Source organism: Cricetulus griseus, chromosome 6 (assembly GCF_003668045.3).
Source record: "Cricetulus griseus strain 17A/GY chromosome 6, alternate assembly CriGri-PICRH-1.0, whole genome shotgun sequence".
Taxonomy (NCBI): Eukaryota; Metazoa; Chordata; class Mammalia; order Rodentia; family Cricetidae; genus Cricetulus; species Cricetulus griseus.
The window spans coordinates 104585382-104599303 of record NC_048599.1 but is presented as its reverse complement, the minus strand read 5'-3'; the positions used below and the strand labels follow the sequence as shown (position 1 = coordinate 104599303).

General features: G+C 43.4%; 1 protein-coding gene across 1 annotated transcript in view; it reads left to right on the top strand.

Moving 5' to 3' along the window:
* The window catches only part of Gad1 (glutamate decarboxylase 1), a 36248-nt gene extending 30004 nt beyond the window's left edge, over window positions 1-6244 (top strand). Inside the window, exons 13-16 of the mRNA XM_035446714.1 lie at window positions 494-643; window positions 3239-3346; window positions 5231-5320; window positions 6071-6244. Of these exons, the coding sequence (XP_035302605.1) occupies window positions 494-643; window positions 3239-3346; window positions 5231-5320; window positions 6071-6244 (522 nt within the window). The remainder of the gene's footprint in view (window positions 1-493; window positions 644-3238; window positions 3347-5230; window positions 5321-6070) is intronic.
* The last annotated feature ends 7678 nt before the right edge of the window (window positions 6245-13922 follow it).

Below are 13922 nucleotides of genomic sequence, written 5' to 3'. Positions count from 1 at the left end.
GCTCTGATGTTTCATAAGCCTGCTGCAGGAGAGGCACCCACTCCAGCCTGTCTCTTGTGGGAGTCAGAACCCACGTAGGCTCTCCTCTACTTAATTTCATAGGATGTCTTGCATAAATTGGAAGACTTGGAGGGGTAGTGTCTGGGGGGAAGGAAGTTCTTCACAGCACTAGCTTTTCCACCTGCTGAAGTTTGTACACCAAGCCCTGCCCAAAGAAGGACAACATAACTCCTCCTTGAATCTGACAAACCTCAGATGTCCCTTAGAGGCCCTTGTAGGCATCCAATACAAGAGGACATTTTCTAACCAGAGTGACAGAAGGCAAGGCAGGGTTGGGGGCAGACAGGCAGGGTTTTTTTCCAAGAGTGTCTTTAAAGGACATCTGAACTCACGAAAGGTCTGAGAAGAAAAGAGGTGTGGTTCCCAAATCCATCCTTGCACCCACAGCTCTGACTGGTGAATGCAGTTGCTTGTGTCTTGATTTCCATGACAGGGTATACTCCAAGGATGCAACCAGATGTGTGCAGGCTACCTCTTCCAACCAGACAAGCAGTATGATGTCTCCTATGATACTGGGGACAAGGCGATTCAGTGTGGCCGCCATGTGGACATCTTCAAGTTCTGGCTGATGTGGAAAGCAAAGGTATGAGGGGGAAATCCAGGAACCAGAACCGTGGCTAGCACAGACTAGCTGGTGAAGGACAGGCAGCGATGAATGGAAGATAATCCACTGAACACGTAACTGGGTCTGGATAACTGAGTTAACTATATTTTCCTTGTGAGCGGAGTAACTTCCTCCCTGTGTCAACCCTCTCTTCTTCAGCTCGTTCATCTTAGTTTGAATTAACATGGAAATGTCTTAGTCTTACAATTCTCTTTTTACTAAAAATTTTGCCAAGATAATGACTTCCATAACAACTCTTTTTTAAATTAAAAAAAATATTTTTTTTCTGTTTTGTGTATGTGTGTGTTTATGAGTGTGAGTGTTCATGTGCCACGGTATGCAGGTAGCAAGTTAGAAGGAAACATGCAGAGATTGGTTCCAAGCTTCCACTGTACGGTTCCTAGATCAAATTCAGACTATAAGGCTCGGCAGGAAGCACCTTTACCCACTGAGCCATCTTGCCTGTCCTCCACAATTTATTCTTAAGAATTCTAAAAGTATCTAGTACAGATGTGGAAAAAGATATAAACTACCATGTTAGTCTGAAAACAGTTCAGAATTCCTTTATGAGGCACCTCATCAAGGAATATACATATGCATATGTGTGTATACATATATACATATATTCATATGTATGTATATAAACATACACTGTGGTTTAAAGTTCTGCTTAAATAATGGCTATCCCATTGCTAGCACTCCATACTCTACTCTGGGAACTACATAGTGTGTTCACTGTGTGTGGTACATGTGTGGATGGATGTGTGTGGTGCTTTGTGTGTGAACTATACATGTGTATGATGCTTTGTGTATATGGTTCTTTCTGTGTATGTGTTTGTGGAACTCTGTGTATGTTGGGATTAGAACTGACACTTGATCCTGGGGATTCATGTCACTGGGCTGAAGTACACTGAGATTGCAGTCTTCACCCTCTTGGGTACATTTCTGTATCTATGATAACAATTATGAGAAAGGACGATTACCACATTCCTGTTTCTAAAGTATCTTTATGCAGCCCAGTTAAAGGCAATTTGGATTTCACAGCCTTGCATCACATCTGTTGTTTCTATTTACTTTATATGTGTTAGTTTTAATAATTTGAACTAACTTTCCCTCCAAACAATCAGGCTTTCCAGCAACGTCTAGTTAGATATTTATTTCTTCTATAGGAAAAACTGGCAGGTGATTAATTTTCTTCCTCATTAAGTCATCTTGCCTTAATGTGGAATCTGGATTTGATTTCTCCCACGAAGTAATTGCAGGCATTTTGAGCATATAAATGCCTTCACCACCATAAGGGAAAGAGCCCTATCATTTTGCGCTGCTATAATAACCGCATGGCCTGTCTTCATAATTACAGCATCATTTTGTTTAACAGTGGCCTCTTGAACTGTCCCAAGGAGGTTTCGCCCCTGGGTTGTGGAGGAAAGATCCTGGGGTGGGATTCCTTCAAAGGGAGTGTCCCCAGTTGCACTACGTAGAGAGCCTTCTGCTTTGCCATTTCTGGACTCTGCCAGGCTCATCAGCCATCTACAGGCAGCCTCATGCATACATTCTCACTAATAGCAGACTGCATGTTGCTCTGCCAATCAGCCACACTGGCTTTTGAAACTCATGCTAGCCAGCTTGTCAGTAGTTAGAGCTAGTGCAGTCTTGGGGTATGGGCTGATACCCATGGCTTCCACACCTGCCTGCTAGCCTGTTGGTGGAAGGAAGCAACACTGTTCTGTGACAGGTGGATTGCCTGTGAGGACTGGGGACAGGTTTAGCCTGGATATGTGGCTGGGGAAGATGCTTTCTGTGATCGTGTCTTTCAAAGTATCTGTGATAAAGAACCAGTTGGCAGTTCCTTGGACCTATCATGGACCAACATGAAACTGTTAGAAAAATGAAATGTAAAACAAAAAACTGAAGTCATTACTTGCGATTACCATCAAAAAGTATGTGTAGCTGTTTTTAAAGTTTCTTAACGGAACCAGGAAATGACTCAGCAAATAGAGGTGTTTGCCTCCGAGTGCTTGAGCCCCAGGAGTAACATGGTGAGAAGAAAACCTGACTCCCACTAGTTGTCCTCCAACCTTCACACATAGGCACACACAAAGACACTCATGGGTGTGGAAACACATTCATGCACACACAGAGAGAGAGTGTGTGTGTGGGGGGGGTGAGACAGACAGAATAAATAAATGTTATTTTTTTTAAAAAGTTCCTAATTTCAACTTCTCTACTCATTCCACACTGGACCTGCTACAGTTTGTAGACGGGCCTCAGTCCAGATATGACACTTTGAGTGGCACTATCCACAAGCAAACTAGCTTGTGGTTAATTTGTAGGAAGCTAAAGCCCTGCTGAGAACAACTTCCAACAGACCAAACAAAGGTTTCCAAGGAGAAAGCATTTTCTTGCATGCAGGGCTTGAAGAAGCTGCACACATTTGATTAGATGGTCCTTCCTAACCGTCTCCAAGACAATACTTCTTTATATGACCCATAGACAAGGACAGCATAGCCTTCCCAAGTAATCTTCACAGGGTAATGCAACTTGATATCAACACAATTTTCTTCTTTGAAACAGGGTACTGTGGGATTTGAAAACCAGATCAACAAATGCCTGGAGTTGGCTGAATATCTCTATGCCAAGATTAAAACCAGAGAAGAATTTGAGATGGTTTTTGATGGTGAGGTAGGTTGTCATCATGGGCCAGACACGTGGGTCTCCCAGAAAAACCAGGAGGGGAGTTCCAGAGTTTTAGATGATTGACGTCTCATCATCTCACCCAGAATAGGACTTAAACTTCTCCCAATCATGGCCCCTCTCACCCAAGATATCTTTACACAACCGCAGGTATATAGACACAAAAAGTAGACATATTGAGGATGAACAGTAAAGATAACTATTTTAAAGCAATTCTCTGGTAGGCAGTTTTGCTATTTATTAAAAACTAAAGTAAGTTTCCATACTAATGAGATGGGTGCTTTTGTGTATTTTTACACAAAGAATTAAATTTTGACTGAATAGGTGATATTGCAAGATGTAGTGGATCCTTAACATTTTTTCAGAGTTGGTTTTATAATCTTCAATGCAGAGAACTCTGCTTTGCATTAACATATGGTATATATAGTACAAAATGGCAGAACATCAATAGGAAAATACTAAAAGCCTCCATTTTCTGTGACTGAGCCATTTTCTTATCCAGTGAGCCACCTCTCCAGCTGCGATTGAGCCATTTTCTAAAGGCACAGAACACTTCATAGGTAGAGTGAAAACACATCTGTTCATAGTCTGGCCTCTGGGTGGAGCTGTTTCGGGCAGCCTTCCTTGACACCGTGTGGCACGATAGCGCATGTGCACTACAGGTGTGAATGTTGTATGCTCCAAACCAAGTCTGTAGTGAGGACATGATGCAACACAGCACCACAGCGCTGCCAGCAAGCCCCAGATTCACTGCATATTTAATTTAGAGTTTAGTTTTAATCATTCTATAATCAGAAGTCTTTTGCAATTCCCCCACTCTCAGTCACACAACCCCGACAATGTAGCTGGTCCTAAACCTTCATTGTTCTCAATTCGGTCTGGAGTTGGATTCTATCCATGATATGTGTCTCCCAGGCCCAAGAAGCTTAGAGATCAGGTATATCCTCATCCTCCAAGCCTGGCTCTAAATGAGGTTTTGCTGTCCACGGATTCATTATGAAGAGAACCAGATAAACTGCCTCTGCCTAGGTTCACACACTCCCCTTATTATACACAGTAAAGTACCTGTCAGCCCAATGTTTCCTGGGTGCCAACTATGTGCCAGACCCTGACTTATATATTATTAGCCAAAACAAACACCGTGTCTGCCCTGGTCGAGTTTAAAGTTGAATAAAGAAATATGGAATTACTTCCAGTCCTGAAAAAGAAAGCCTGTTCATAACCTCTGTAACCGAGCACCATGCACAGCTGGTGTGTGTCTATTTACACTTCTCGGCATAATACCTGAGAGGCACCCAAGATCACCGGAGTCAGGCATAGTCAACCTGTACTGCTCCTGCACCTCCTCTGCGGGCTGTCCTTTATGTGCGGGTGTACACTTTCTAGTAGAAGATTGAAAAGACAACTGTGATGTCACCAGCTACCTAGAAGCAGGCACAGTGCTGGTGACACTGCAGGAGAAAACTGCAAACCTCTTTCACACACACATCCCCCCACCACCACCCCCAACCACGGTATCAATAAAGTAAGCCGAGCTGCTTTCCCCTGCACCAACATCAAAGTAACACGCTTCTCTGAATGACTCAAATGCCATTGTCTTTAGCATTTCAAGGTACAAAGGCAGTAGGTTGGGGGATCTAGAGAGTTGGTTGGGGGCTGGGGAGTCAGCAGTCTTGACTGGTGAGGCTGGAGGAGCTGAGCTTCCTGCCTGGTGGGTTTGTCTGCCTGCCCCGTTGCTTTTGGAGACACCATTCAGACCTCTTTCTTTTGGACTGAGGAAAAAACAACTTTCTCCAAAAATGCTTCTGGCTTTTGGTCAAGTTCTAATCATTTTATTTTTGTTTGCTTGATTGTCTTTTGAAATTTCTGCAGCCTGAGCACACAAACGTCTGTTTCTGGTACATTCCACAAAGCCTGAGAGGGGTTCCGGATAGCCCTGAGCGAAGAGAAAAACTGCACAGGGTAAGGACGAGCTTAGGGTCTCACCTATGCCCCCTGCTGTTTGCCTCACTGGCCAGGCCATTCTCCTGCCCCTGTGCTGTTCTCAAAGGGGAGGATTGAAAAAAAGAAAGCCTTGGGTGGGCTTCTGGGTAATGGGGCAGTGCATCTTGATTTATGCTTCTGTGGTCTGCAGTGACCCCTTGCTGTGGTTCAGATACTATAGGGACCTCTCAAAGGTGGCGAGGAACACCTGGAAGGGTGTTCTTCATCATTGAGGCTGGATGCACAGCAGTTCCTTGGAAACTTCCACACTCTACTGTGTCTGTTATTATACTAAGTCGAGGCCTACTTGACTGCTGACTCATCTCTGTTGAGTCCTATCAAGCTTAGTCTATTCAAAGTTGTTGGCAAATTTATGTAACACATTAGGCATGCAACCATTGAACAGATATTTGATAAACCCAATCTGTGGGCCAGGCAGTATCTTAGACTATAGGCCATACACAACCATAACTTGTAGTGTTGTCTGTCTTTGATCTTTTTTTTTTCATTTTATTATCATTAAGACTGACGTTCAAGATTCAGTTGCCCAGGGCTTTCCAAATGAACTCCTAGTTGGGTGGGTTTAGATATTAGCTGTGAAAAATACTTGGTTCTAAAGGTGCTTTTGTTATTTTAGACAAATAGCACCAAGTAAACTGAGTTGATCTGTCATAAAAGAAGGGCTGTCATCATCAGGGCTGAGTTTGGCTTTATGTTCTCCATCACAAGGTGGCTCCCAAGATCAAAGCCCTGATGATGGAGTCGGGCACAACCATGGTTGGCTACCAGCCTCAGGGGGACAAAGCCAACTTCTTCCGGATGGTCATCTCCAACCCAGCTGCCACCCAGTCTGACATCGACTTCCTCATTGAAGAGATAGAGAGGCTGGGCCAGGACCTGTAATAACCTTTGCTGAACCAGGGTCCTCGGCCATGCTCTTTCCCCTATGGCACCCTTCAGTAGCTGACACACCCCAGCCGTTTCACTGAAGGAAATGGTAATCTCTTGAAGAATATTTGTCACAACCTCACATAAGCTTGTTTGTTAGCGTTAGCAGGAAATAATGTTCTTAAAAAAAAACTGCACATTAGGAACACAGTATATATGTACAGTTATATATACCTCTCTCTATGTATATGTATGTATAGTGAGCGTGGCTTAGTCCTAGACCACAGCATGCCTCCCGTCCCCCAGAGAATTAGCCTCACCTCCCAAAAATTATTAAGAGGCTAACTGCAGGACAGATGGCACCCCCACTGCTGTGTCCTAGGGACCCAGGGATATGCTGCTGGTGGGAGCCTACCTCCCTGTTAGAGCTGTTCACACCTGAAGGGATAGAGATGATGGATGACAGAAAGTACCAGTAGATGACAAGTGTCACACCAACCCCCCTCCCCCCCCCCGTTAGTACCTTGCTAGGGGAAATAGTAGCAGAGTCCGTCACAATTGTGCTGTTGCTGTTTTTAGCGATTAATTTGTGTAGACTGTGTATATTACTGTGTCTGGCCTTGGGCAGGGGGAAGCACACAGAATGATTTAATTGTATGTCAGCGAAATATTTGCTTATTTATATTCAAATATATACCATGTTGAAGAGGCATCTTGTATTTTCTTCCCATTTGTAATGTATCTTATTTATATATTAATGAAGTAAGTTCTGAATACTGTTTATGGTATTTTCGTGCATTTGTGAGCCAAAGAGAAAAGATGAAAATTAGTGAGACTTGCATTTATATTAGAGTGCCCTTAACATAATGGTTTAAACATATGTGTACTGTCTGGAAAATTGTTCTGATACTGTACATAGAATCACATATATGGAAATCCTGCTTCAGTAGCCTCCTTTCTTCTCTTTCCCCGTCTGGCTGTATGTCGGGTGTTCTCAATGCTTTTCTAGTAACTGTTGAATAATAATATCTAGCTCTCCTGTAATTTTGTAGTAGTACATGACCAATCTCTGTGACTCGCTTAGCTGAAACCTAAGGCAATGTTTCTGAAGATCTCCGATACACTGACCAGACCCACAAGTGTTTTTGAAGAAATGAAACCCACACTGTGCGTTTTAGAGTATGCAAGAAAAATATAAATAAATAAATAAATAAATAAATAAATATTCTCCATGAAGAACTTGAACCATTTTTTTTCTTCTAGTCTGTGTTTCAAATATAAAGAGAGTTCCAGAAACATTTATTTGGGATCATTCGTGGTCCATTCATTTCCCACTGGCTACCTTGAGGGGATGCTCTGTCTTCTGGCTAAGCTGAGCCTTTAACCATCTGTTGCGGGTTCCTATGCCCTTCATCAAGACAGTCACTGGGTCAGTAGTTAAATTAGATTTGCTCTTTGTGCCCAGAGGAGGAAAAGCAAGCCCTGTTTCTCACCCTCCTGGCTGTGTCTTGGAGTTGCATGCCTCATCAGTAAATGAATATTTCCATCCTCTACCGCAGAGATAGTTATGGGCCCCAAGGTTGCTGTGGTGAGTGTGGCAGACAAATATCCCTTCTAGTTTGGACCTTAAATCATCTGTCATCTTTGCCTGTCAGTCACAGAATCACAGCTTCTTGCTATCTGTGCTTGTACAGTGGTTCCTCTTAAAATATGTACTTAGTTGCTGGATCATAAGGAGAAAGGGTTCAATGAATACACTGTTCTGTTAAGCTATAAACAGTACCTTATTCATTAGAACAGCGGTTTTGTCTACAGCACATGTGGGAGATAGAGAAGTGACCCTAGTACATAGCACGGAGATTGATTTAACAAACTGGGCCATGGGGAGTGATCAGGAAAACACTTTATTCTTTTTTCAGATACTTCCTGTGAGTTTCCTCCCTCCATGTTCTTACTTGAATTCAGGCCATTCCCATAGCTTTCTTGGCCTGTCTATGAGAAGGGCCTTATTCTACAAGAACTGTCCAGTTTCATGAAGTAAGAGTGCCTTCAAGGAGCTGGAGAGTTGCTCAGTGCTTAAGAGCACTGGCTGCTGTTCCAAGGGACCCAGGTTCAATTCCCAGCACCCACATGGCAGCTCACGGCTGTCTGTAACTCTTAGTTCTGACATTCTCACACAGATATACATGCAGGCAAAACACCAATGCACATAAAATAAAAACAATAAATTAAAAAGTGTGTGTGCTACCACACCCAGTGATGTAATAAAAAAAAAAAAAAGGTGCGTTGGAGTTGTGTACAGGATAGAGTTCCTCTCTGCTCCCTCATTTTGCCATTGTTTCAGGCCTCAAGCTCTTAGGAGGAAGGTGATGGGGGCTGCTGGTGTGTTCTCTTTAAAACCATTCTGCTCATTTTTTTCTAGCAACTATATCTTCTCATACAGGTCAGGCCTGTAGGAAGAAAAGGCTAACGTGACAAAGGAATTATTTTTTAAAGACTTTTTAAGTCATTTTGAATTATGCGTGGGGGGGGAGGGTTGTGCACATGAGTGTGAGTGCCCCAGGGAGTCAAAGGCATATAGAATCCTCTGGAATTGGAGGTGCAGATAACTGTGAGTCCCCACACCCACCATGTGAGAACCCAACTAGTATGAAAAGCAGTGTTCACTCTTAACCAGTGAGCCATCTTCCAGCTACCAAAGCCATAATTTTACAAAGATGTTAAAGTGACATCTGGCATTAGGTCTCCCAGACCACAAAGGATGCTTTTGTTTGTTTTTTAGTGGGACAATTTAGGGGTAGAATTAAGGAGGCATTTTAAAATTAAGGTAAATGCCTTCTTTTTACTGTGCTGTGTGATTTTGACAAACCCATTTTGTCGTGTCACTGATGGCATGACCCAAGTCCACCCCTTGTGCCTTTGACCTGACCTCCCCTCTTCTCCCAGCCTCTTGCTGGCTCCTTGAGTTCTGCCCTTCCATCGAATATTCATGCTATACTATGTAGCTTTCAAGTGTGCCCCTTTCACTTTACCTAAAGTATTTGGGATCCATCCGTGTTGTCTGTGTAAGTGTCCGCATCCACCTCTCTATGCTTTTCCACTTATTTGGATAAACCACCAATTATTTGAAATGTAAGGGGTTTCCATTTCTGGTCAATTAAATAAAATTATTATAAACATTAGCATGTAGATGTTTGTATAAATACAGAGTTCATTTAATTTGGGTAAACAGCTAAGTGGGCGTAGGGTTCCCAGATGATATGCTGAGAACATACTTAACTTTGAAAGAAACTGTTGAACTAATTAAACAAAATCTGTAGGGAATAGCTTTGGGCTCCTGCTTAGCCCATGGATCTCAAACACAGCTCTCAGAGGAAGCCTTACATGTTGCCTCTGGTAACTCTTTCCAGATTTATTTTTACTATTTTTATTTATGTGTCTTTGTGTCTGTGTGTGGTGCAGGTGCCAGAAGAGACCAAAAGTGTCAGTCAGTTCCCCTGAGCTGGAGTCACAGGTGATTGTGAGCCATGCAACATGGGTGCTGGGAACTGAACTCAGGTCCACTCCAGAGTCCTGTGTACTCTTAAGTACTGAGCCATCTCTCCAGCTCCTGGTAACTAGTTGTTTTTAAAGCCGTGTTTATTTTTAATCTTATGTGTATGTATGTTTTGCCTGCATGCATGTCTGTGAACCATGTGCAGCATACCTGGTGCCCTCAGGAACCAGATTCCCTGGAACTGGAGTTACAGATGGTTATGAGTGTCCATATAGGTGCTGTGAATCGAACCTGGGTCCTCTGGAAGAGCATCAAGGACTCTTAAAAACTGAGCCATCTCTCTGGCCCTGATAACTCATTTTCATGGCTCCACTGCTATTTGTATTGTAACATGTACTTCAGTTGGCTTGAGCATGCTTTCAGGAGTAAATACCATGAGTTTCCCCAGGTTTTGTGTTTGTTTTGTTTGTAGCCTTTATGCAGATGTTGCTCTGAGTATCCGTATTTCCTAGTGCAACATGCACAAAGGTTTTTCTAAGGTTAATCCAGAAAGGAAATGGCTGGATCACTGTGCACTTGACCTTCACTGGCAAAGCATAGTCACGCTGAAGCAGCAAGTCCAGCCTCCATGTGCCTCACTGCATAGCCTCACCATCACTTGGCCTAAAATTCAGCACTTTGCAGGCAGAATATACATTAGATTCATGACTAGACTGTGTGTTGTTTAAGCTTCTTGAGAGTGTACTCAGGGAGCTAAGAGTCCCTCCCTTGTTCCAGACCCGGGCATGTTCATCTCAAATGTCCTCCCAAACCCCCAAATCTAAGGCATCGAGATGGGAAAACAGCACACAGCTGAGGGTATGAAGAACATGGCATTCTTGAGAACAGCTAGAAAGCAACAGAGTTGAGTGCTGTTTATCCCATGGTATAAAAATGTTGGCATTGGGACGATGCTGGACACTCATCCATAAGAGAAAACTCTCTAACCAAGATTCAGTCAGTAACTCCAGCTGACTGCTTCAATGGGGGAGTTCCTCAGTTGACTCTGTGGGACCTTGCAAGTGCCCTTTGATGTTATCAACTGCTGATTTCTTCTTGTCTTTCACTTTTACCTGCTAGTCTTAGTTGGGGGTCACTATTGCTGTGATGTAACACCAAGACTAAAAGCAGCCTGGGGTGAAAAGGGTTTATTTGGCTTATAATCACGGATTATAGTCCATTGCAGAAAGTCGGGATAGGAACTCAATCAAACAGGGCAGGAACCTGGAGGCAGAAGCCAATGCAGAGGTCATGGAAGGGCGTTGCTTACTGGCTTGCTCAATATGGCTTGCTCAGCCTGCTTTCTTATGGCACCCAGGACCACCACCCCAGGGATGGCATCACCCATAGTAGGTTGGGCCCTCCCCCATCAATCACTAATTAAGAAAATGCCTTACAGCTGGATCTCACAGAGGCATTTTCTGAATTGAAGATCTCTCCTTTACAGTGACTCTAACCTGTGTCAAGTGCACATAAACCATCCAGCACACTGCTTTCTGGGTGTTCCAGTTGTTTCTTCTGGATGTGGTAGGAACCTGACTTGATGGTGCTTTGCTGTATATCCATGGTTGCTGTTCACCCTTACTTGTGCTTGCCACACACGTAAGAAGCCCACTCCTCTGAAACCAAAACGTTTGCTATTGTAGATAATGCTCTGGACCATACAGGTGAGTCTGAGATAGGGTTTCACTGTGGATGGAAGTCTTCCCTGACTACAAATACAGGTGCACACCTTCCCCTAATACTATTATGAACACTTGTGATCTAGAAGACTCTTGACCTTCACCCAGTTGTCATTTGAGATGGCCCCTCTTTCTCATTTGAATGATCTTTATATCTTCCCAATGTTTGTTTTATTTTTGTTTTGAGACAAGACCTTGCCATGTAGCTCAGGCTGACCTCCATCTTGAGAACTTCCTGCCTCTGCACCCTGAGTATGGGGATGGCAGGCATGAGCCGTGTACACTGAGCCTTGCTTCTAATTCTTTTCTAAATTGTATGTTTGGCAAATATCTTCTCCTAATCTGGGGCTTGCCTTTCACTCAGTTAATACTCTCTTGAAAAGTGTGCATTCTCACATTTAATGTAATAAAGCCCCCAATGCTTTTATTTGTGGTTTCTGTGTTGTACATCATCTTTAATTTCTTTCCTGTCCCAAAGTCACAAAGACATTCCCAGATATTGACATCTAGGCTTTGAGAACTGATGCCTCTTTGTGTTGAAATCTTTAGTCTCCCTTGATACCTTGAATTGATTTTTGTTTTGATTCTTCTATGAGAGAGAAAGGCCTATGATTAGCCTTTTAGTCTTTCGTATAAATTTTAGGATCAATTCATAAACTTGCACAATCATCCAATGGATGGTTCCTGCTAGATTTTTTTTTTTTACTGGAATCTTGATTCTGTGAATCAGTTTAAAGAATACTAACATCCTTTTCAATATTGCATAAAGAAACAATTGTATTGGTGTCCTCTAAAGGAACAGAACACACACACACACACACACACACACACACACACACACACACACATATTCTTTTTAATGGATTTACATTAAAGCAGTGATGACAATTTTTTCACGCCTGAGCTGCTAAGCCTATGATCCTGGGTGTCTCAGCAGTTGGGGTCATCCCACTGTGGCTGTTGCATACTGGGGAGGCTGACAGCCCAGTTGCTTCATCCACAAGGCTGGATTCCTCAGCAATCCTAATCTGGTAACAAAAACCGGAAAGGCTCTTAGAGAGCCACCATCCTTAGCCCATGATGAAAGCCTGAAAATTGCTTCTGAAGCAGCGAAGGAATCAGCCAATCAGCCGCAGCTCCAACAGCAGGCAAAAGGGAAGGCCACGTGTGGGCAAAAGGCGACCAGTCCTCCTCCTGCCCGCCCTTTTCATCTGGGCTGCTATCCATTTGGGTGGGTCTTCCCACACTGATCAAGGCAATTAGGACCGTTCTTCAGTCAAGGGGAGAGCCACCCTCGTGTCCCCTGGGGCAGATAGGAGAGCTGGTTTAGTGATCATAAGAGCAGGAGAATTGTTCCTGACCTCCACCTGAAGCCACACACAGGAGAGCAGGCCCTGCACCTCACCAGAGCCAACCCTGTTAGCGCAGATGTGGTACCACCTGGACATGATGACACTTGTCTATTTCTGATTCTTATACTTGCTTTCCTTTTTTAAATGTGCACACACACACACACACACACACACACACACACACACACACACACACACACAGAGCTGCTGCTCATGAGTGGAGAGCACAGAATCATTTCCCTTTTCCACCCTGTGGGTTTTGGGATTGAACTCAGGTTGTCCGGCTTGTGACCCGCCCTTATCTGCTGAGCCATCTCATTGACTATATATATGGTGGTGGTTTGAAAGAAAATGATGGGGCTGGAGAGATGGCTCAGTGGTTAAGAGCACCGACTGCTCTTCCAGAGGTCCTGAGTTCAATTCCCAGCAACCACATGGTGGCTCGCAACCATCCCTTATGAGATCCGGTGCCCTCTTCTGAAGTGCAAATATACATGGAAGCAGAATGTTGTATACATAATAAAGAAATAAAATCTTTAAAAAAAAAAAAAAGAAAGAAAATGGTCCCCAAAGGGAGTGACACTATTAGGAAGTGTGGCCTTGTTGGAGGAAATATGTCATTGTGGGGGTAGGCTTTAAGGTCTCTTTTGCTCAAGCTTCCCTCAGTGTAACAATCAGTCAACTTCCTGTTGCCTGCAAGATGTAGCACTCTCAGCACCACATCTGCCTGCATCCCACCTTGCTCCCTGTCATGTTCATAATGGACTGAACCTCTGAAACTGTAAGCCAGCCATCCCAATTAAATGTTTTCTTTATAAGTGTCCCTTCACAATAATAGTAAATCCTAAGACGTGTGTGTGTGTGTGTGTGTGTGTGTGTGTGTGTGTGTGTGTGTGTGTGTGTGTATGTATGTATGTATATGGATTTTTTCTCCTTTTTTATCCAATGATTTAGATTAGTTGCTATTTATTTTCTGGCACTTGTTTTCTTTCCTTACCACCCTCACAGTTACACTCGGGCTCTCTCTGGTTACTCTAGGTATGATAGCCTGTCTCCTTTGCTGGTTTACTAAGTTTGCAGTTTTTGCTGTCTTCTCGCCAAAAGACGAGGGCCTTAGAATTCTT